This window comes from Mastacembelus armatus, chromosome 16, assembly GCF_900324485.2.
Source record: "Mastacembelus armatus chromosome 16, fMasArm1.2, whole genome shotgun sequence".
Lineage (NCBI taxonomy): Eukaryota > Metazoa > Chordata > Actinopteri > Synbranchiformes > Mastacembelidae > Mastacembelus > Mastacembelus armatus.
In genome coordinates this window covers 15,749,704-15,771,656 of record NC_046648.1, presented here as the reverse complement: position 1 = coordinate 15,771,656, position 21,953 = coordinate 15,749,704, and the positions used below count along the sequence as shown (strand labels likewise).

Below are 21,953 nucleotides of genomic sequence, written 5' to 3'. Positions count from 1 at the left end.
ACATAAGTTGAATACCAGGGGAATAAACAGAAGGAAGTGCTTTTCAAACCATTAACCTTCAAACTCTGCTAGATCTGGTAAGTATTTATAAGCTTGTTTATTTGGAACAACCCTAACCCTAACTCATGAACTAAGGACATACAGACGAACACCCAAAGTCGGGCCTCAACATCTGATAGCAGTATGTTCTCACACTAAACCGTTTCACTGTTAAAATAAAAACTGCTGTTGTAGCTGAAAGGTCAGGATTTATGGGCGAAATGGTGTAAATATTAAATGTGAGCTCATCAATATTCTGAATACTTTCTGGGGTATGTTTATTGAATTGGCAGAGCTCTTCTAGACTAAAATGGTTGCAGGTGTTCAAGCAATAGGTGGCACAGAGTTTAGAAAAGCATAATGAAACCCCAAGACAGCTTTATCAAGAATCTCAAAAACCAAGACAATATTTTGAACATAATAAAATAAAAGAGCAATCAGGCAAACAGATGGAGAAATGTTGTTTTATTTGTGAATTTGGCATGCATACGTGGTACGTAATTCTCTTTCAAAAAGACATTTGCCTTTATTTCTTCTTTCCTGTTTGCTGGAGCATGAAACATTTGTGACACCCCACTGAGAGGCCAGAGATAAAGGACATAAATTCTTCAAAGTCTATCTTATCATCTTTGTTTTGGTCCAGATCTTTCATGAGATGGTCCAAGGTATTTGGATTCTTCTGGTTCTGAAACAGAGTTAAAAGATATTAAGTGTACTGTGTTCAAAGTTCAAGCAAGAGCAAAAAACAACACTGAGGAGAGAGATCCGATTTGATAGAAGACAGTAAAGTCTTACCTTCAGGAAAGTAGGGAACTCTGCCTCAATGAGTCCTTTCAGTTCTTTCTTGCTTAAGGTATTCCCATCTCCATCTTTGTTGGCATAACGATGGAACACCTTAAGCAGGCTCTCCATGCAGTTCTCCAGCTCAGTCATGGCTTCAGAAATTTGTGCTGACAGGATAAAAGACAAAGACAAAGACAATTTAAACTACCTGCACCTGGACAAGAGTCTGCTTTAACTTATAAATGAATTTGAAATCTTCTTTAAGTTGTCATTTTACTTCTGTAAAATGTACAGTTGTAACTTTTGCATAAATGCAACACTAACATTGCAGCATTTACTTTGGTAAAGAATGAGGCTGCAATCAGCAGCAGGTCACAGTAGCCTTCATCCAGAACTAACACATTGTTAAGAGAGGATGTGGGTGTTGGTTTTACTGGCACTCAAAGCAAATTCTTTGGATATAAGACATACTTTTCTGGCACATAAACTGAAATCCTTATCTGAAGGGTCCCACTCTGCCTTTCTCTCTAAAAATCCTTTCCATTTACCATTTTTTCTGGCTGAGCTTGAGGGAGAAGAGGTATACAGTCAAAGAAAAGTGAAATAACACAAAGAGAAGTGAAATAAGACAAAGACAAGTGAAATAAAGAAGGAAGGGATGACAAAAAGGGCGAGTCGCTACTTGCGCCAATAACCACCCTGTGAAACACGTTGTTTTGCGCACTAAACGTAATCTGTTAAAAAAAAAAAAAAGCACATTTTTGCATGTAACCAACAAATTCTTAACATATACAGCAACTGAACTGAACAATGTTTGGAGTCCATTTCCATAAGAAACCCTGTTTTCTGCAGGACTCACGCATCTTGGAAAAGAACCCCAGAAAATAGTGAAAACAAAGAAGTTGTGGAGCCCAAATGTTAAAATGCTGAACTTACCAAGACGCGAAGTGGCAAACGGTGTAGTAGCCTGTGGTTTAGTGAAGACTGCAAGGAGGCACGCACGGTTTATTCGAGAATTTAAAGGCAACGCCCAATATGATGGGAGGGACAGGGAGGGATACAGAGACATGAGACGGACAGAGCAAATAAAACCTAAAGAGCTCTGTAAATACCATCTCTGGCGCAGTGTGATTTCCCAGCAAGAGATTGAAAGATGAATCCATAACTTTCTAAAGTGGTCTGCTCTCTTTTAATACCATTTGTTCAGAGATTTTTTAAAACAGTTTGAACATGATGTCATCTTAAGACAGAAATGTCCAGATGTAACTTCCGCATGCCATTTGACACCGGGGAAGAAGATATCCCAGTACAGCCCAACTTTGGCGCACAACGATGTTATAATATTGACCAAACGCAAACGGCTAAAATACCAACAGCACAGAAAAATGGCACAAGCAGTTGATTAACACGCATTCCTGCAGAGCGCTGGGATATGCCGGGTCAAGCCATTTTTGCACACTTTTTATTTTTCATTCTTGCACCTTACTGTTGTCCTGTAGCTGTGGTAACATCTGAATTTCCGCACTGTGCGATCAATAAATAATTATCTTATTTTATGTGCCCTGCAGAATATGAATTAGATAATATAGCCTACAGGTAGGGAAGACTGATTATTTTGGTTGTGAAACAGCAGGCCTGGTGCTGGTGATTATTCTCTTTCTAGTACCATATGATATGATTTAGGTGATGGTTGCTGTGATGTGGTGGTCTTTGCCACTGAAATGAACATGCATACAGTGACATCAAACTGTACAAATGAATGATTACCTTGAGAAGTGCTGCTTGAGCACAAGGTGCTGATTCAGTAATCCTTATGAGTCTTAGAGCAACATAAAACAGGTTGAACATCTTTTAAATAACCCTCATTGTTGAGGTTTTCACTGTGCTGCAGTGTAGAGGTGTAAGTTCAGCTAAAGAGCACAGCACCGAAGGTCATCTGGACAGAACTTTACTGATCTTAATTGGACATTGAGGTTTAGCTCCACAGTTCTATTTGCATCAACATCATTTCAATAACAAGGCCTTTTACACCTTTATTTACCTAAGGAAGTTTAACTGTCTGCAGCTGGAACATCCTGTTCAAACACATTCACACATGGAAGATGCAAGGTGACTGTTGGACACCGAATGATGTTAAGACACACCCAGATTCGTAACATCAGTCCAGGGCTTATATCATTTTCTCAAAATTTTAGGTCAAAACTTTCTCTTTTAAAGACACATTTAAATAAAAACAAAATAGAGCAAATACGGATCTTTATAATTTTTTCTTTGCATTGAACTGTTTATTTTTACCTCCTCTCATAGCATCAAGTTATTGGTACCACAAATCCCATCTCCACTTTAAAGCAAAAAATTAAAAAAAAAAAAAACATTGTTCAATGCAAATATATTTTTCCTTTATGTGCAGATATAATTGGTCAAAATTAATCAAAATAGAGTTGAGCACTGTTTTCATAGTGATGCACACAATACGCATTCTCAAAAAGAAAACACTGAACCTATTCTAGAAATATTTTGTGCAGCATATCTGCAATATCCATCCACATCAGAGCAGACCCAATCTACTTCTGATGACCATATATCTGCTTTGGTTTGTCTGGGGCATTTTGACCACATTTTTGTGGGAGAGTTATCCATGCTGGGATGAATAGGTTGGGACACATCCAAGTTATGGTTTCTCCCTGCCTCCCCTACTCCATACCCGTTTTATTAGCTCACAGTTTCAAGATAGTACCACACCTGGATAAACAAACAGACTGCAAACTAAAGAGTGTTGGATAGAAAAACAACACATTCAAAGTCCTTAACAGAGTTTAATTACAAAATGAATGACACAAAAAAGCAAGTTGATGTGCTGATGAATATACATGGGATGTTTGAATCTCTTTGCAACCAGAATGCTGCAGAAACATTGGAATGTACATAGCTGTTTGGCTATGGAAATGGCCTTAGAAAATGTTTTAGTGGTTTAAATTTTAGTTATTTTAAAACAAAGAGGTCATTATAAAGTGTATAAGTTTGTTGTAACTAACTGATCATCACTCAAAAAAAATATTCCTAAACCAAATTTTTAAAAGCTAATCGATTTAAAAAAAAGAAAAAAGGGGGGGGGGGGGGGGGGCAAAACATGCAACTGCCTGGTTGCACTTGCCATCAGCACCTGGTTTATCTGGATTCAAGCACAATCAAACTGATGTATTAGTTCTTCCTTTTGCCCTTGCTGGCAGCCTTGGCTGGTGTTACTGCAGGAGCAGCTGCTTGGTAGAGGGCAGCAGATACTTTGTTGATGTAGTACAAAGCGAAGAGGGAGAATATGAGACTGAGCAGACAAAAATGAAAGCAAAAGGATAACATTTTTAGAATAATACACTTTAAGAGACAACTTTTATCAATGTTGGTAAAGTAAATATTTGTTGTCTGCAGAAGTACTGTCACTTACCATGTGGTGACACAGACACGGTGTACCAGACCAGAGGCAAACAGTGACAGGCACAGACACAACAGAACTGGAAGATAAATGAATAAAAAGCACACGTGAGGAGAAAAACTTGAATCATTTATCATAGGACTGATCGAAAGAATAACAGAAAAAAAATGCTAATTAATAAGATGTTATAATATGTTAAATCACTGCCTAACTGAATTATAAGGGTTAACTCCTATTAAAAAGAGGGTGGAGTGATGTACGGATATACTTTAAAGATAAAAATATGATTGAGAATAATGTGTCCATGTAAGCTCTGCTGATTTTGGACTCAATGGATCATAGGAGAAATCTGAACCTAAACAACCTGTTTAAAAAAAAAAAAAAAGACAAACTGTAAGCTGAGTGCTTCTTCTTCTTTTCCTTTCGGCCGCTCCCTTCAGGGATCGCCACAGTGAATCATCTGCCTCCACTTAACTGTATCCTCTGTATCCTCCACTCCCACACACTATCATGTTCTCCTTCCAAGAATCTCCTCTTTGGTCTTCCTCTAGGCCTCCTTCCTGGCAGCTCTAACCTCAGCATCCTTTTCCCAATGTATTCACTGTCCCTCCTCTGAACATGTCCAAACCATCTCAATCTGGCTTCCCTGGCTTTTCCTCCAAAACATCTAACATGAGCTGTCCCTCTGATGTCCTCATTCCTGATCCTATCCATCCTCGTCACTCCCAGAGAGAACCTCAACATCTTCAGCTCTGCTACCTCCAGCTCTGCCTCCTGTCTTTTTCTCAGTGCCACTGTCTCTAAACAAGACAACATTGCTGGTCTCACCATTGTCTTGTCCACTTTTCCTTTCATTCTCGCTGACACTCTTTTGTCACACATCACACCTGACACTTTCCTCCACCCGTTCCAACCTGCTTGCACACGTCTCTTCACTTCGTTTCCACACTCGCCGTTGCTCTGGACTGTTGACCCTAGGTACTTAAAATCCTCCACCTTCTTCACCTCTACTCCCTGTAACCTCACTGTTCTACTTGAGTCCCTCTCATTTACACACATGTACTCTGTTTTACTGCAGCTAAGCTTCATTCCTGTCCTTTCCAGAGCAAACCTCCACCTCTCTAGATTTTCCTCCACCTGCTCCCATTCCACCACCGTCTCTTTATCTGTTTTCCTCTTTCCAGATGACACACCAAGTACCCTCCTACCTGTCTCCCTGATCACTTTAGCTGTAGCTGTCCAGTCATCTGGAAGAACCTCTTGACCTCTCAGAGCCTGTTTCAGCTCCTCCCTCCCCAGCTCACTCTTCCTTTTTCAACTTTCACCACTTGGTCCTCTGCTCTGCCCACCACCAAGATGTAATCAACTTGTGTGCTCCTGCCTCCACTCTTATATGTCACCCTATGCTCTTTTCTGGAAAAATGTGTTCACTACAGCCATTTCCATCCTTTTTGCGAAGTCTACCACCATCTGTCCTTCTGCATTCCTGTCCTGCATACCAAACTTACCCATCACAAGGAAATCCCTTTTCTGGAAACTGTAAGCTGAGTGCATGAGTTTGATTTCAGTGCTGTCATCACTTACTCTCTGGGAATATCTTGGCTTGAAATCCCTTCCCGAAGATCAGGTTTTCCAAATTATTAAATGCCTGGAAGAAAAGTCAAGGCAAAGATAATGCATGTATTTCGGTGTAATTTTAAACAAGGGATAAAACAGTTCATTTGCTTAATGCTAACATAAGGATACAGTGAGTGAGCAGATGAAGAGGACTGAGCCCAGGAAGCCTCCCAGGATTGTGAGCCACTCAGTAGATCCCAGCTGTTTACTGAACATCTGCATCCCAGCAAACACCAGCACTGACAGCAGACTGGACAACACTAGAGAGGTGCCTGTGTTCACCGCTACGAGGCCAGAGACACAGTATCATCAGGCAAAACTGAGACAAGTCGCGTGAAATCAGTGTAACAGAAACATAATGTAATTTGTAACACAACCGAGATAAAAACACAACATAGCACTTTATTTTTAAACTGATACAGGCTAACAAACAAAACCAAGACTCGTACATTACACGGAAGATGGAGGAAGATGCTGGAAAGACTTTCTTACTTTTTCGTCATATAAGTTAATTCAGTTAAAGACGTGAAAAACCAAAACATTGATAAAGTTAGATAAATATGAGCTCTCTCGTGAAACGTAACGCCACGTCAGTGTTCGCAGATGAACGTGTCCGACATATAACGCTAGCTGCTAGCTTCAGGCTAAACAATCCACATTAGCCAAGGGTCAGCTAATATAATGATCTGTATACACAGTAAAAACAGAAATGCAGCTCCTGGCTGTTTTAGAGAAGTGCATAAAGTAAAAATCGTAGCTGCGACCAGGTAGCATGGTATACGTTTAGTTGAACCTTAGCTAGCTAGCTGGCCACAGAACTGCCAGCTGACACTTTTACAAAATCTGTGCAAATACATACATCATATTCAAGATTACTAGAAAGATAAATCCACCGTGCAACACATACCCATAATTCAGTGTTTACATAGAGTTCTTGAAATGAAACACAGGTGAGTTGAGTTCAACTTCGTTGAGCCAGCGAATTATCCACAGCTCTAGGAACTAAAAACCTAACTACCCGGTCTAAATGACGGGAGGGACCAGCGGTTGTGTAGGACTGGCTGGTTTGCGTCATGACGTTTGCTGTACGTTGGTCATTTATGTTTCTTTTTTTTTTTTTTGCTAAATCTGATCAAACGGGACTGTGTGCTTATATTCCCTTACCTTAATTTTACTTAATTTTAAACATTTCTTATTTTTTTCTGCGGATACAATGACATTTGTTCTCATTGCAAAATCGTTTCAAAACTAATACAAATTGCAATTAAGGGAATCTTACTTTAAATAAAATGCTTCTTGTGTGAGGAACTTACATATAGATATATATGTACTCTTTTAATATCTTCTGCTGTTTTATTTATAATTCCCCATTCATTAATTCTACTTGCTGAACTTGCAATTCTCTACAGTTCTGGCATTCTTACTACGCTTTCGGGAAAACATGGATATTATGTGTTCCACTGGGTACAAAAGAGCTATTGAAGAAATCAAAAATAGACTTTAGTGCTATAAAAATACAACCATTAACAGTTTTAGAAAGGATTTGTACAAAATGTATTTAGGATTTAAGTAGTGTTCAGAAAACCACATCAATATTTAAATACAAATAAGCATTTAAAAATAATGTTATAAGAAAGCTACATTGATATGCATACTTTCTAGAGCACCTACTTGCTTGGAAATGTTAATAGTGAATGTAATGCTATATGTGTATTTCTTCCATTGATTTAATTCAAAATACAAAATTATTCATGAAAGCATTACGGAAGCAGAGTGGTTTCTAAATTCCTTTGATATTTGTCGATGCAATGTTGTATGCACATAAGCAGTGGAGTGGTGGTGTCGTGGCAGCTGGGTATACTGTAACTTCAGTGGTTCTAACAACTGTTGGTTGTAACAGAGTATTTCTATACCGTAACTTTCAGTTCAATATACTTTCTTTAACAGTGAATAACATACTCCCTACCCTCTGCTGTACAACATAGTTAACTAACATCATGGTCATCTAATTGTCTCCTTTAGTACAGTCATCTCCTTTCTGCTTCTAACTGTCACTGGTTTAATTGCCACCAGATGTTTTTTACTTGTTCACTCCATACATGTATCAGTAGCTGCTTGAGCTGTGGAGCTCATGGGTCATTGGATGTCAGCAAGCAAACTGGGGGTGAAACTGCCTGAAAGACTAAAGTCAGAGAACAAAAGTGTTTTTTGAAATTTATACCACAAACAGTTCAGTACATGAAGCACAGTAACATGATTGTAGTCTACAAGATGTGCACTAATTTCTGTCTTTCTATTTTTAGGTAAGTATAGAGTAAATCTTCCTGGTCAAGAGGTGACTATACATGTACACTACAAAGCTGCATACAGTATATGCAAAACTACACCTGTGACACTGGTTTTCGGTCCATGTCTCTGTGCATTGTAATGTATCCTTTGTTTGACCTTTGTTAGCTACAGTATTTGTTGATGCAATGGGACTGATGTCTTTTGTAGCATTTCACATTAGGACTGTCTTTTATAATGGCTTCTTCTTCAGACCAAAAACTGCTATGAACAGTAGAATCTCCACAAAAGCAGGTAGCACACTAGAAGGAGAGTCAAAAATAAGAATGCAAACATTTAGAACACAGCCACAGTGCAATGTCTTATTATTGAATACTTCTATTCTTACTTTTAATAATACAAGCTGGCACCTCAGCATACAAACACACCAACCTACACACACACACGAACCTGCAGATTGCAAAAATAACCCAATATGTCCAGCATTCCCACTTCTCAAAAACAAAAAAAGACAAAGAGACAGACGCGCTGCAGTGGACAGCCAGTGCTGGGTGGAATATCTGTCAGGGAAAAAGTGGTTTTGGAAAATATCCACTAACATATATACACTAACCTGCAAATGGCAAGGATCCACCAGTAGATGTCACAACCCCACTGCTCAAACAGAAAGAAAAGCAGAGCTACTGATGCACTGGCATGGACTCCTGTGGCTATTGTAGGAGAAGGGTGGATACACAGGTATTTGGAGTCATGGAATTGTAACTGAAGACTACACTGACTTATTAATATCACTTATATATTTGTGTCAGGTAACTGTTCTATTGCTCCTATCTCTCCTATCTTATCCTTTTCTGTATGGGAGCCTAATATCCTCACCTCAGTTACAGTTGCATGGAATATGACTTTACACAAAAACATATTTACTGTTCAGTGCTGATTAATGTTAAGTTTCACTCTTGCTAAAGGATACACAGGAGACCTTGGCTGCAGTTGAACATGGACACTCCTGAGAAGAACCCAGTCAACTCTATAGCAAACAAACCAAGAGTGACTGCTAGTGCCACCACCAACCTGAAACAGAGACACATATTAAATCAATTGAATTCAGTTCAATTCAATTCAATTCATTTGTATGGTGCCAAATCACAATACAATCATCTCAAGGCACTTTATAAAAAACAAAAACCCAACAAGCACTGAATGACAGTAGACAGGAAAAACTCTCTTTAACAGAGAAAACCTCCAGCAGAACTGGGCTCAGTTTTGGGGGGCAGTCTGCCCCGACTGGTTGGGATGAATGGATAGAGGAGAGAGAACAATTAAACAATGTGCAGGTTGATGGGGCCAGTAACTGCACATCAACAATATGCAGCTCCAGGACCAGGGATACCTGCAGAAGGTATGAGAGGACAGAGAGAGAAAGAGAAAGAGAGAGAGAGAGAAAGAGAGAGAGAGAGAGAGAGTGTGTGAGAGAGTGAGAGAAAAGAGAGTGAGAGAGAGCGAGAGGGAGAGAGCACAAACTATAGGAGAGAGATGGCACAATTGTGTGTCTAATTTTTTTCTTCTTTGCATCCGTTATGTTTTAAACATTTTCTTACTTTTGGTCTTCACGGTCATATTGTTCTTGTGTGAAATCCAATGGCAAGCAAGCCTTTACGTTGTATTCCTGCAAATTAAACATTACAAACACAAGACGAGCGACACATAAGACCACATAAACTCACACTTTTTCTTAAGGGATTAGAAAACGTGACAACTCTAGTCTTACTTACCCTCGACCAAAAGATAGTGATAACAATAACAAGGTGAGCTATGATGGTGAGAAAGCGTGCAGGGACAAGGCTGCTGACAGCCGACATGCTAAGACTCAGAGTTACACAGCATGTGACCTAAAATACAATTTGTTCCGGACATTAAAAGGCAAAATCCTTATTTCGTTATTTACTGCAGTTGTTCCTTGCAGCTATGCCGCTTTGAGGTATTGCGTTTTGCTAATTTAGCATCTAGCTAACTAACTAACTATAACCTAATCCCAGCCAAGACGACTCCAAATTAATAATGAATTGAAAGTAGATCAACTTATTTTAGGTAACACGTCGCTTTTCCATATAACGCTAGTAATTAACGTTCTCTATTACTACAGCCGGTGACACGTCCCTAATGTTAGTTTACAACAATCGCTAACTTGGTGCACTCTTTATTACTGATCGGGTGACAAACCAACACCCAAAGGTTCCGCTGGACACGATGCTGCCATCTAATGGCAGCACGAAAAACTGGGGCACAAACAATTTAGCGTATATTACTGTACTGCACACAAATCAACGACCAGGAGGCCTTCGGGAGGACGTGTTTCAAAATACTCTATTGCAGTGAATAACAAGAAAATAATAAATTACCTGAATCTTTAAAAATCAAATATTATTTTTGAACAACCTGCAGGGACGGTTATAATATGATTATGGCACTGGGCAGGCTGTTTTTACACGATCAGACAGGCTTATGTAGGAATTAAAACAGCTATCGCTCTCACAAAATAATAAAAGACCAATTTTATCAGTGTTTCATATTAATGGTCCATTGGCCAGTGCGGCTTTGATGAAACATACAGCCCTACCTCCACATCCCCCTCCCATCCTATTTCTACGACGACAGTCAGTAGAGAGCCAGCGTGTGCGCACACAGAAAACCACCTAGAGCCATACAGTTGTGACGGTTCACACGGTCCAGGCCTATGTTTGTCTGATTTTTTTAAGGTTAACATAACCTGGCTTCGGCTTTTTTCCCCGAATAATAATAATAATTAAAAAAAAAACGATTTAGCAGCTGTACCGACGACAGTGGACTTCGTGAAGGCATGGCAGAAGCGGAGTTACAGACATTTACCTCTGTCATGGACGCACTGGTTCGCATTAGTGTAAGCATCACTCTCGTTTTTTACCCTATTTATTTCAAGGATGTGTGCTAATTTGAAACTAGATATTAAAAATGTCTTCTGTTCGCCATGTGTAGGTCTGTGTTTAAGAATTTTATCATATTTCCTCTCGACCCTTTTGACTGCACAGGTGGCGTATGCCATGAAGCAATTTGAGGCATATTTATCTTTAGGATTTTTTTTTTCTTCAATCAAAGCGATATGGTTGGTTCTTTGGCAAAAAGCTGGCATTGTAGGTGTAAACATAAAAGCAAGACCGTGGCATTTGTAAAAGCTGTAGGAGATAAAGTAACATGTATTTAATGCGTAAAACCAACAGAATATAGCCTACTAGCAGTAGCTTAAAATGACTGCTTATTGGTCGCACAAGATGAGAAGACAGGAATGGTGCGATGATGCGCGTTGTCATAGAAACGGGATGCTGCGTTTAGCAGCTGAACAGGGCCTCCACAGCGAATAAAACCAAGACCCATAGAGTGAACCGAGAAAAACTGAAAACTATTTTTATGCTATTGATTTGGAACTCTTTCTTGGATAAACACGTAATACTTGATTATCATATGCCAGGGTTTGTTAAGCCTCTTCTACATCACATTTTTTCACAAGGAAGGTGAGGATACATGCCTCTAGGGAGACTGGCTAACACCTGAAGTCAGGGAAAGCTAACCCCCCCACATTTGCCCTGCCTGTGTTTTGTATATCAGGCAGGAGCCTACATAACCAAGTCTTCACTCCTACACATCTCATATATATATTTTTGTCATGTTACAGGAGATTCAGAATATAAAGAGTAACTGATTCTTATACCAGTGATGCAGCCTTTATCATCCCTGATTCCTTGTTAATTTCTCACCCCTGCTCTCCAGTCTAACATGAAGAGTATGGAACAGGATCTGCATTGCCCAGTGTGTGATGAGATGGTGAAGCAACCCATCCTCCTGCCATGCCAGCACAGTGTGTGTCTGCTGTGTGCGGCTGAGGTGTTGGTACAAAGAGGCTATCCTCCTCCAGATCTCCCACCAGAACCCAATTCGCCGGCCTCCACGCCCAACACTCGCTCCCCACGCCAGACCCGCAGACCCACCCCTAGGACACCCGACCGCTTGGAACGAGTCCTCAAAACTGGTGGGGGAAATTACTGGGATTTTAAGTCAATTAGTAAAGGTTGCATTCTGAAAATGTGCCAGGAAACCTGAATGGGCTCAGCATTAAGTCACCCGAGAGTGACATCATGATTCATAAATGCAGGGATGATGGTATGGTATGATGCCACAGTCCTCTTTGCATCTGAGTTTCACAGATGATCTAGCTGACACATCAGCATCCCTCTGTATATCCACAGCTTTATGTATTCTTCTCATGACTTATTTAACTGCACATAGAGGAAAAGACAGAGGCAGAGAGTGTCAAGGATGCAGAAAAGGCAGGAAGCATCTGTCGCGCAGGTGTGTGTGTGTGTGTAAACAGCGTTTCCTCCTGAACTAACCTTTTCAAGAGCTCTGCTTTTTACCATTTCTCACCATTCTGACTTTCTGAATTGTCACTTTGTCATCCCTGATAAATCTAATATTCTACAAGCACTCACTTTGTCCCCTTTCTGAGTTTATTCATGTCTCTCTCTTCTTCACCTCCTCTATACCTCTGTTCTTTTACCAGTGTGTGGGACGTACCCAGGGCGAAGGCGGAAGGATGTGATCCCTCCCCCCATGCTTTTCCCGTGTCCCTCCTGTCAGCAGGATGTAGAGCTGGGAGAGAAAGGCCTGATGGACTGCCTCCGGAACCTCACCCTGGAACGTATCGTGGAAAGGTGCGCATATGCAAAACTTATATTGCTGTCTTGAAATGACTTGTGTTTTGCTATTATTTTTTCTGATGATCATCAACAGCTTATTAACAGAAATTAGAGACAAAGACTTACCTGCCAGCCAGTCCTGCAGGCAGTGAAAAAAAATGAAGAGCTTAGTCAATACCGCTTTATAAATGTGGCAGGAAATCATTTGCTGGAAGGAGTTCCAACATGAATCTTTCAATACCCCTGATCCAAGACCAAGTCTAAGAGCAGACTGCAGGACCAGCTTAAAAACTGCAGTGTGCAACAACAGCAGCTCTTGTAAAAGGTTTAAATTTGACCAAAGGTAGATTGAGCAGGTTTAGAGTGAAATATTTCTCATGCCTCTTTAATGGTTAAAATCCTCTTCTCTTATCACATCAAATGGAGAAACTGAAAGTGACAGGAGCTGCTTTTTGAAAAAGATGGGAGGGGAGAGTTATGAGGATAGGCAGTTTCCCAGTTTTACACGCAGCAGTTTGAGCAGCTGCTCTGTGTTGGTCAGGAAAGTGTGACGGTGCACGTTTTACTGCACAGGATGCACTAAAAAGGCAGCTGCTGGTGATGTATTCAGGTCAGAGAGTTGGATTCTTAACTACTGAAAAGGGAGCAGGATGAACTCAACTGAGCTTAATATTTCCTCTCTTAAGTTTAAAGGACTTCTTTCTCATTTTCTAACTTTTTTTTTTTTTTTTTTTAACTGCCACAAAATTTACCCTGCCCTTATTTCCCTTGTTTCCCTGTCTGTCCTCTAGGTACAGGCACACAGTAAGTCTGGGAAGTATAGCCATCATGTGTGGTTTCTGTAAACCTCCTCAGTCGCTGGAGGCTACTAAAGGCTGCGCTGACTGCAAATCCAACTTTTGCAACGAGTGTTTCAAACTCTACCACCCCTGGGGAACTCCCCGTGCTCAGCACGAACACATTCTACCCACGAACAGCTTTAGGCCAAAGGTTTGTCTGTTTTTGCGTTTTGCACATGATATACCGACAATACGGTCTCTTGTGTTGACACTGTGTATTAATCCTTTTGTGCTTCAGGTCTTAACATGCCCAGACCATGAGCAGGAGAGACTGCAGTGGTATTGTCGTAACTGCCAGAGGTTGCTGTGCTCACTCTGTAAGCTGCGACGTGTCCACCATGGACACAAAGTGTTGCCTATAGCAGAAGCCTACCAGGCCCTCAAGGTGAATTTGTGTCTAGTTGGCCTGAATCACGGTGCAGGTTTAAACAGTTGTGAAGTGTTAAACTTTTGTTTTGGTCTTTAGGAAAAGGTCACCAAGGAAGTCAGCTTCATCCTTGCCAACCAGGAGACAATTCAGAGCCAGGTCACTAAACTGGAAGCTGCTATCAAACAGATGGAGGTGAAGTAGTTTTGTACTACCTTTGCTTTGTCTGTCTCCTCATTATCTTTGTACAGATTCAGCAGAATAAGTCATCCACGATGTTGAAAAAACTAAATACCTGAACAATGATCTATAGGACAATATTTTTTATTGCACTTTAATGGGAATGCACCCTCAGTCTCTCTCCTCAAACTTCACCTATAAATACAACTGTAACTGAAGAGACAGGTTGTACTAGTGGACCCTCTAGAGGCCTCTGGCTCTGGTGCAATGGCACAATCCTGTGCTGTTGGTTGTTAAACCATTGTCTCCATGGCTGTCATTTCTAATGTGCTATTGTCTTTTCACTTAGAAGCAAGAAATTTTATTCTTCATCATAATTTCTTCCCACTATTTTGGGTTCCCTCTTTGTCTCTTTCTAGGCGAACAGCGCTGTGGCTCTGCAGCAGCTCACCCACTGTATCCGGGAGCTGGGACTGGCCGTAGCTGAGCGTCAGGGAGCTTTGGCACTGGCCCTGGAGGGATCTCGCAGCAGGAAAGAGGAGGCTCTGTCTGCTCAGGTGTCAGAGAAGCAAGGCCTGCTGGAACACACAGGCCTGATGGCCTACACACAGGAGCTGCTCAAAGAGACCGATGCACCCTGCTTTGTACAAGCGGCCAGAGTCACTCACAACAGGTACCTGCAGAAAACACGTATTTACTCAGATTAATCCTTTTCATCCAAAATGAATGACATTTTGTTTGTTGACATCTCCCTATTTTCTCTTTTTTGGTTTACCTTATTCTTCCACTTTTCCATTCTGTTTCTCCTCTTCCAGGTTGGTGAAAGCCATAGAAAACCTCCAGTGTTTCTCTCTTGCTGCTGATCCCTCATTCAGACACTTTCACTTAGATGCTTCCAAAGAGATCAAGCTCATCAACAGCTTGGAGTTCATACGTGGTGAGCTTGTTTGCTTCCGTGATATGAACCTTGTAACCGTGAAGTTACTTGTTTAACTGTAATCTGCATATCTTTTACTTTTGGTGTTGCTTTCTTCCACCTACAGCTCCACTGGCTCCAGTTATTGACACTCAGAAGACCTTAGCTTATGACCAGCTGTTTTTGTGCTGGCGCCTCCCTCAGGACTCGGCCCCGGCTTGGCACTTTTCTGTCGAATATCAGCAACAAGCAGGAGGAGCTGGGGTCACGTGGGGTGGCATTAGATCCCATAATGCTCCAATGACGTGGCAGCGGCTGGATGAAGTGAAAGGGACCAGTGCTGTGATTGACCGACTGCAGATGGACAGTGTGTATGTGCTTAGGGTGAGAGGCTGCAACAAGGCTGGGTTTGGAGAGTACAGTGAGGAAGTTTACCTCCACACTCCACCAGCACCTGGTGAGATATGTACATCTATTACATTAAGGTATCAATGTTTACATTTTTTTACATTTCATTCAGTAGAATTCTTTAGTTTCCCACGTCTAAAAACAAGTCAGGCAATTCCTAGATTCCAACACTGTATTCATGAGTTTATAAGAAAGATGGAATTTAAATTTTGTTTTTGGATTTGTGAAACTAATTGGTCTAAAAATTCAGGCACTTACAGTGTTTTAAGTTGGATATTTTTCCAGTATTGTCATTTTTTAATTGACTAATCTTTATATTTTTTCTCTCCATCCCTTGATTTCTTCCATTCCCATTTTTTTTTTTACATTTTTCTCTTAGCTTCTTCATCAGGCTTTGCTTTTCTGTTCTGCATCCCAGTCAGACTCTTTCTGCTTCTGTCATTCTTGGTACAGGTCTGTCCTGCACTTTAAGACACTCAAATTCATTTGCTTTTCTTGCTATTATTCTACATATTCATAAACATCTAATTGTGACAATGTGATCAGCTGAAACAATTGTGGAACAATAAATGTTACCTTTACTTTGTTGCTCTCTTTTAGTGGTAAAGTCACTTCTTCCTACCTTTGCTCTCAAATACACCATTTTCTTCTGATTTGTCTCTAATTCAGCATTTTCCATCCCCTATTTTTTAGCTCTGTTTCCATGATGTTTTCAAACTTGTAGTCTGACTGTCCTGGCTTCAGGATCTAACCCCTCCTGACTCCTTTCCTTTACCTTCTTCATCATCTCTCTCCTTCTTGGCCCCGCCCCTCCCCTCCCCTCAGTGTTGAGTTTCTCCTTGGATTCTCGCTGGGGTTTGCATGCTGACAGGTTGGCACTGGGCAAAGGCCAGACCTATGCCCGTAGTGTGCCAGGCCTCTCCCTCCTGCAGGCTGCTGACCGCACGCTCACTTCATGTCACTTGACCTCTGACCTGCTGGTGGCTGACTTGGCTGTCAACCAAGGCCGACATTATTGGGCATGCTCTGTGGAGCCTGGTTCGTACCTGGTAAAGGTGAGAGAGATGCATGTGGGGAATCTGTTTTGGAATTATATGGGATCCGCTTCACCTTTACATGTTAACCCAGAATGGATTGATGGCGGCTCTCTGTCTTTCCTACAGGTGGGAGTAGGGCAGGAGGCCAAGCTACAGGAGTGGTTCCATCTCCCGCAGGACATGGCCAGCCCTAGGTAACTAAATCTTAATCTTAAACTAGAGAAACAGGGAAACATTGTTTCATATGACAACAAACATAATGCTGGTATGGCCTACCTCTGCCACTTTCTAGTCCACTGCTTTGTTGCTTATTGCATTATAAATTTCAATTAAACAATACCAGGAAAGAGCATTTCCAACCGATTTGTGATATTGGCTTAAGTTACCATCTTTGAGTGAACTATACTCAGATAACAATCTAATTATCAGTTCCAAACATTAGCAACACAGGCTTAAAATTGTAATGTTAAAGCTAATACCTTAACATCTATGTATCTCACATACAGTGGGTACGGAAAGTATTCAGACCCCTTTAAATTTTTCACTCTTTGTGTCATTGCAGCCATTTGCCAAAATCAAAAAAGTTCATTTTATTTCTCATTAATGTACACTCAGCACCCCATCTTGACAGAAAAAAACAGAAATGTAGAAATTTTTGCAAATTTATTAAAAAAGAAAAACTGAAATATCACATGGTCATAAGTATTCAGACCCTTTGCAGTGACACTCATATTTAACTCACATGCTGTCCATTTCTTTTGATCCTCCTTGAGATGGTTCTGCTCCTTCATTGGAGTCCAGCTGTGTTTAATTAAACTGATTGGACTTGATTAGGAAAGGCACACACCTGTCTATATAAGACCTTACAGCTCACAGTGCATGTCAGAGCAAATGAGAATCATGAGGTCGAAGGAACTGCCCAAGGAGCTCAGAGACAGAATTGTGGCAAGGCACAGATCTGGCCAAGGTTACAAAAGAATTTCTGCAGCACCCAAGGTTCCTAAGAGCACAGTGGCCTCCATAATCCTCAACTGGAAAAAGTTTGGGACGACCAGAACTCTTCCTAGACCTGGCCGTCCAGCCAAACTGAGCAATTGTGGGAGAAGAGCCTTGGTGACAGAGGTAAAGAAGAACCCAAAGATCACTGTGGCTGAACTCCAGAGATGCAGTAGGGAGATGGGAGAAAGTTCCACAAAGTCAACTATCACTGCAGCCCTCCACCAGTCGGGGCTTTATGGCAGAGGGGCCCGACGGAAGCCTCTCCTCAGTGCAAGACACATGAAAGCCTGCGTAGAGTTTGCCAAAAAACACATGAAGGACTCCCAGACTATGAGAAATAAGATTCTCTGGTCTGATGAGACCAAGATTGAACTTTTTGGTGTTAATTCTAAGCGGTATGTGTGGAGAAAACCAGGCACTGCTCATTACCTGCCCAATACAATCCCTACAGTTAAACATGGTGATGGGAGCATCATGTTGTGGGGGTGTTTTTCAGCTGCAGGGACAGGACGACTGGTTGCAATTGAAGGAAAGATGAATGCGGCCAAGTACAGAGATATCCTGGAAGAAAACCTCTTCCAGAGTGCTCAAGACCTCAGACTGGGCTGAAGGTTCATCTTTCAGCAGGACAATGACCCTAAGCACACAGCTAAAATAACAAAGGAGTGGCTTCGGAACAACTCTATGACCGTTCTTGACTGGCCCAGCCAGAGCCCTGACCTAAACCCAATTGAGCATCTCTGGAGAGACCTGAAAATGGCTGTCCACCAACGTTCACCATCCAACCTGACAGAACTGAGGAGGATCTGCAAGGAAGAATGGCAGAGGATCCCCAAATCCAGGTGTGAAAAAATTGTTGCATCATTCCCAAGAAGACTCATGGCTGTACTAGCTCAAAAGGGTGCTTCTACTCAATACTGAGCACAGGGTCTGAATACTTATGACCATGTGATATTTCAGTTTTTCTTTTTTCATAAATTTGCAAAAATTTCTGTTTTTTTCTGTCAAGATGGGGTGCTGAGTGTACATTAATGAGAAATAAAATGAACTTTTTTGATTTTGGCAAATGGCTGCAATGACACAAAGAGTGAAAAATTTAAAGGGGTCTGAATACTTTCTGTACCCACTGTACATTAGGTACATTTTCATCCTTCACTTAGATTTCTGTTTACATCACCTCAGATGTGACCCAGACAGTGGCCATGACAGTGGTGCAGAGGACGGCCAGGATTCACCTCCCTTCTGCTTCCTCACCATGGGTATGGGCAAGATCCTGCTTCCTCAAGGACAGGGTCACAGTCATTGCCAGGGGGATAGCCAGAGCCATGGAGGAGTCCATTCCCACAGTAGCAGTCATAGCAACCCACCTCACCCTCATACTGCTCCTCTGCCACCCCGACTGGGAGTGTGTTTGGACTGTGACAAAGGACGAGTCACCTTCTATGATGCCCATTCGCTGCGTATGCTGTGGGAAGGACACGTAGATTGTTCAGCTCCGGTGTGTCCAGCCTTCTGCTTCATTGGTGGAGGAGCCCTGCAGCTGCAGGATCTTGTGGCCAATCGGAGCATTGAGGAGCCGCCACCACGAAGGGTAACTATCCAAACACGTGCAACAAATCTCAGTAAATAAATTGTGGTGAGACAGCCATTTATCAGCACAGTCACTCAGCAAAGTTTCTTATATCTCCTAATGTGAACTGATAATTGCCTTGATCTTGTCAAACAATATTTGAGTGAATTGTCACTAGTTAGATTTTTCCTTTTAGTGTGATTATACATGTTTTATTTTCTTTTGCATTTGCACTTGGCCTGAAAATCATCTTTCCTTTAGGTTGATGTAGTTTGTTTTATTCTTTATTTTTTACTGGCAATGCTCCTATGGACATTGTGGCTGAAGTGATTTCAGACTATGCAGAATTCTACTGACAGGGTGAGACAAACCTCTTTGTAACAGGTTAAGAAAATATGTTTGCAGTGTAAAAAAAATTGTTCTCGCTTTACACTTGGTCTTAATTTGTCAGATAACAGAAGTTGCATGCAAGTGTAACTAGGATTCCTAACTTACAAATATGCAGGTAACTGACTGTCACCTTGTAAAAGCACCTCAGATGTACTGTACGTCTAATTTTCTATCCAAACTTTTATGTAGCTTCAGTCGTTAACAATGTGTATATAATGCAGAATTAGAGAATGTGAATATTGATGGTGTGTTGAATTTTAAAGTTCTGCAGGCTCGTGTCAGGATCGCTTGTCTCGATGTCTAAACGGTCCCAGTTGGTGTTTTATGTAGTTGCTGTTTTGCATTTCAAAAGTACTTGTGTGGAAATTGGCTGAGGAAGCATATTCACTGGGCAATCTGTGCTTTCAGATTGAGAACAGAAATAACAGCAAAAATGAATTACATTATCATTATGCTGGTTGATTTATAAACATGTGAATTCATTCAGTGTTTAACATTTTGATGAGAACTAGAAATGTCGATGGCCTGTTTGTCCAGTGGCAAACTGTGATGTTTGAGTGATTTGCACATACATAATAATGATCAGTTAGAGGAAATAGATGGATGAGAAAATAATCAGCTAAACTGGGTGGATTTTATGAGCTATGATTGGTTTTAAATTGGACTTTTTTCTTATAGTTTGTTTTTCCTACTGCAACAAACAGTAGCTCATTTGCTTCTTGACTAAACTGTTTCACAGTTATGTTTGGTGAATGTAAGAACCTAGATATGTATAATTTTAAAGCAAGAGATTGTTTATATTGTAATATTTTCAAATTGACAGGCTCTGACTGTATTTTGATACATAATATGATTTTCTGGTGTGTGTGCGAGAGCTCTGGCTGTGACTTTAATGCTTTTTGTTGTGTATATGTGTGTGTCTTGTCTTCAATGACTTGTCCAGACTCCTGTTCTTGTGATTCAGCACAGCACTTGAATGACTTCAGACTGTAGCATATAATAAATCAGAATCTCCTAGTTTAGATTTTGCCTTGCTGGCAGAACGTTTCTATCATTGTCATGACAAAAACAATAAATGACTGAAAACTGTAACATGAAGTCACTTTGTTTTAAATAAGACACAGATCTCAGTAGAAGCTATAAAATGAACTGTGCAATATTTGCATTTATGGCAGTTAATGTGCCATTTTTCTGTTCATGTTAAAAAAAAAAAAAAGATACAGATAGAGGCAAACACCTTTTCTTTACTGTGCATTTTTATATTTTGTAGAGACTTTTCACAGTAGTAATCACACTGCATTCCCTTAGTAAACCTTTTATATTTCACACACACCTGTCATGGTACCACCCTACAGGTACAATGAAAAATGTGTTTTTAGGCAAATGCAGATGTCGGTTTATCACATGCTTTTAAGGTGTAAACAGCTTACTGTGATACTCTATTTGGAACTGCAAAAACTGACTGCCATTGTTTCAGTGTCACGGAAAGACTGGTGTATCATGCCAGACTGCATGTTAAGGCAAGTGCTTCCTTAATCACTCACGTGCTTCAACAGGTGAAGTGGATCTTTGTGCCTTTGGGTTTAACCAACAATAATCATATTCTGTTCAGAAGCAGGACACACCTTAGGACACCTGCAACAGAAAGAGGTGGGCTTAGATCTCAACATACAACTATATTATAGCCTATGTGAAAAGGAGACAAAGGAAGTGGGAGTTTAGCAGAGCTATATTGACTGGTAGCAAGAATGTTTTTTTTTAAACAAGCTGTTATCACTAGTGCAGTGTGACAAATAGGGACGTTCCACAAAACTAAAACAGATAATATAGGTATTTTGTAATACCATAATGTTGTGAATTTGTCATCATTTTTTTTACACAAACAGGCAGCTGTTGCAATCAAATCAGGGCGTGATGACTGTGTGACCTGTCTGCTGCAGGAGTTGGCAGGGTTCCTATTTCGCCACTAGGGGGAGACATTGTATGTGCTTTGCTTACTACCTCTAGCCAGTTTAAAGGGTTAGTCCGCAACAGGTGCACAATGTGTCAACACTGACTTGTCTGGTCACAAATGTATGATTACATGTCAGATATTGCAAGTTAAGAACTTTCGGCGTCTGTTGGTTTCCCCTGAACCAATATTTGTGCTATTCATAAAAAAATGTCTCCCTTCCTCCACTTGTTTTCTCTATTGGTCATAATGCTATGAATTAACATTAAAGAAAATATAATGTGGTATCCAATACTGACTGCAGGCGGTCTGCAGTCTCTTGACATATTGCACCAGCAAAGAGAGTCTAAATTATTAAATACAGTCAGCTGCATTATATTTACATCACACATACCAAGAATAACAGCACGTCAG

General features: G+C 40.8%; 4 protein-coding genes across 7 annotated transcripts; 1 reads left to right on the top strand and 3 right to left on the bottom strand.

Annotated features, from left to right (window-relative positions):
- Positions 1-487: 487 nt before the first annotated feature.
- On the bottom strand, positions 488-1,906 carry s100a10b (S100 calcium binding protein A10b). Its single transcript, XM_026317933.1, has 3 exons — positions 1,759-1,906; positions 835-989; positions 488-724 (listed from the first exon to the last, which is right to left on the bottom strand). Exons 1-3 carry the CDS (start codon positions 1,889-1,891, stop codon positions 566-568), a joined length of 447 nt encoding a protein of 148 aa, XP_026173718.1. The 5' UTR covers positions 1,892-1,906; the 3' UTR covers positions 488-565.
- A 1,712-nt stretch (positions 1,907-3,618) lies between these two features.
- On the bottom strand, positions 3,619-6,923 carry krtcap2 (keratinocyte associated protein 2). The gene is made up of 5 exons (XM_026317816.1): positions 6,777-6,923; positions 5,999-6,153; positions 5,837-5,900; positions 4,265-4,331; positions 3,619-4,144 (listed from the first exon to the last, which is right to left on the bottom strand). The coding sequence occupies exons 1-5, from the start codon at positions 6,778-6,780 to the stop codon at positions 4,024-4,026; spliced, it is 411 nt and encodes a 136-aa protein (XP_026173601.1). The 5' UTR covers positions 6,781-6,923; the 3' UTR covers positions 3,619-4,023.
- Positions 6,924-7,643: 720 nt separating this feature from the next.
- On the bottom strand, positions 7,644-10,358 carry tmem107l (transmembrane protein 107 like). Of its 3 annotated transcripts, none has more exons than XM_026317813.1 (5): positions 9,928-10,358; positions 9,754-9,821; positions 9,126-9,226; positions 8,769-8,865; positions 7,644-8,457 (listed from the first exon to the last, which is right to left on the bottom strand). In XM_026317813.1, exons 1-5 carry the CDS (start codon positions 10,012-10,014, stop codon positions 8,388-8,390), a joined length of 423 nt encoding a protein of 140 aa, XP_026173598.1. In that variant the 5' UTR covers positions 10,015-10,358; the 3' UTR covers positions 7,644-8,387. The 3 variants fall into 3 exon arrangements, with proteins under 3 accessions (XP_026173598.1, XP_026173600.1, XP_026173599.1); XM_026317815.1 differs by having other exon boundaries at positions 7,644-8,051; XM_026317814.1 differs by lacking the exon at positions 8,769-8,865 and adding an exon at positions 8,606-8,702.
- Positions 10,359-11,012: 654 nt separating this feature from the next.
- trim46a (tripartite motif containing 46a) lies at positions 11,013-19,286 on the top strand. Of its 2 annotated transcripts, none has more exons than XM_026317244.1 (12): positions 11,013-11,072; positions 11,957-12,215; positions 12,747-12,897; positions 13,674-13,872; positions 13,960-14,106; positions 14,188-14,283; positions 14,688-14,941; positions 15,084-15,205; positions 15,312-15,641; positions 16,418-16,647; positions 16,756-16,823; positions 18,811-19,286. In XM_026317244.1, the coding sequence occupies exons 1-12, from the start codon at positions 11,013-11,015 to the stop codon at positions 19,256-19,258; spliced, it is 2,364 nt and encodes a 787-aa protein (XP_026173029.1). In that variant the 3' UTR covers positions 19,259-19,286. The 2 variants fall into 2 exon arrangements, with proteins under 2 accessions (XP_026173029.1, XP_026173027.1); XM_026317242.1 differs by having other exon boundaries at positions 11,957-12,254.
- Positions 19,287-21,953: the final 2,667 nt, after the last annotated feature.

Coding starts and splice junctions, on each gene's coding strand:
- s100a10b (XM_026317933.1), bottom strand. CDS start 1,891: ATGTCTCTGTATCCCTCCCTGTCCCTCCCATCATATTGGGCGTTGCCT. Junction 990..1,758: donor GTTTGCCACTTCGCGTCTTG/GTAAGTTCAGCA, acceptor TTATCCTGTCAG/CACAAATTTCTGAAGCCATG. Junction 725..834: donor AGTTCCCTACTTTCCTGAAG/GTAAGACTTTAC, acceptor ACTCTGTTTCAG/AACCAGAAGAATCCAAATAC.
- krtcap2 (XM_026317816.1), bottom strand. Junction 4,332..5,836: donor AGCCAAGATATTCCCAGAGA/GTAAGTGATGAC, acceptor TTTATCTTCCAG/TTCTGTTGTGTCTGTGCCTG. Junction 4,145..4,264: donor CGTGTCTGTGTCACCACATG/GTAAGTGACAGT, acceptor TTGTCTGCTCAG/TCTCATATTCTCCCTCTTCG.
- tmem107l (XM_026317813.1), bottom strand. CDS start 10,014: ATGTCGGCTGTCAGCAGCCTTGTCCCTGCACGCTTTCTCACCATCATA. Junction 9,227..9,753: donor TATGACCGTGAAGACCAAAA/GTAAGAAAATGT, acceptor TCTCTGTTTCAG/GTTGGTGGTGGCACTAGCAG. Junction 8,458..8,768: donor TGGATCCTTGCCATTTGCAG/GTTAGTGTATAT, acceptor CTCTCCTTCTAG/TGTGCTACCTGCTTTTGTGG.
- trim46a (XM_026317242.1), top strand. CDS start 11,013: ATGGCAGAAGCGGAGTTACAGACATTTACCTCTGTCATGGACGCACTG. Junction 14,107..14,187: donor AAGCCTACCAGGCCCTCAAG/GTGAATTTGTGT, acceptor TTTGGTCTTTAG/GAAAAGGTCACCAAGGAAGT. Junction 14,284..14,687: donor CTGCTATCAAACAGATGGAG/GTGAAGTAGTTT, acceptor GTCTCTTTCTAG/GCGAACAGCGCTGTGGCTCT.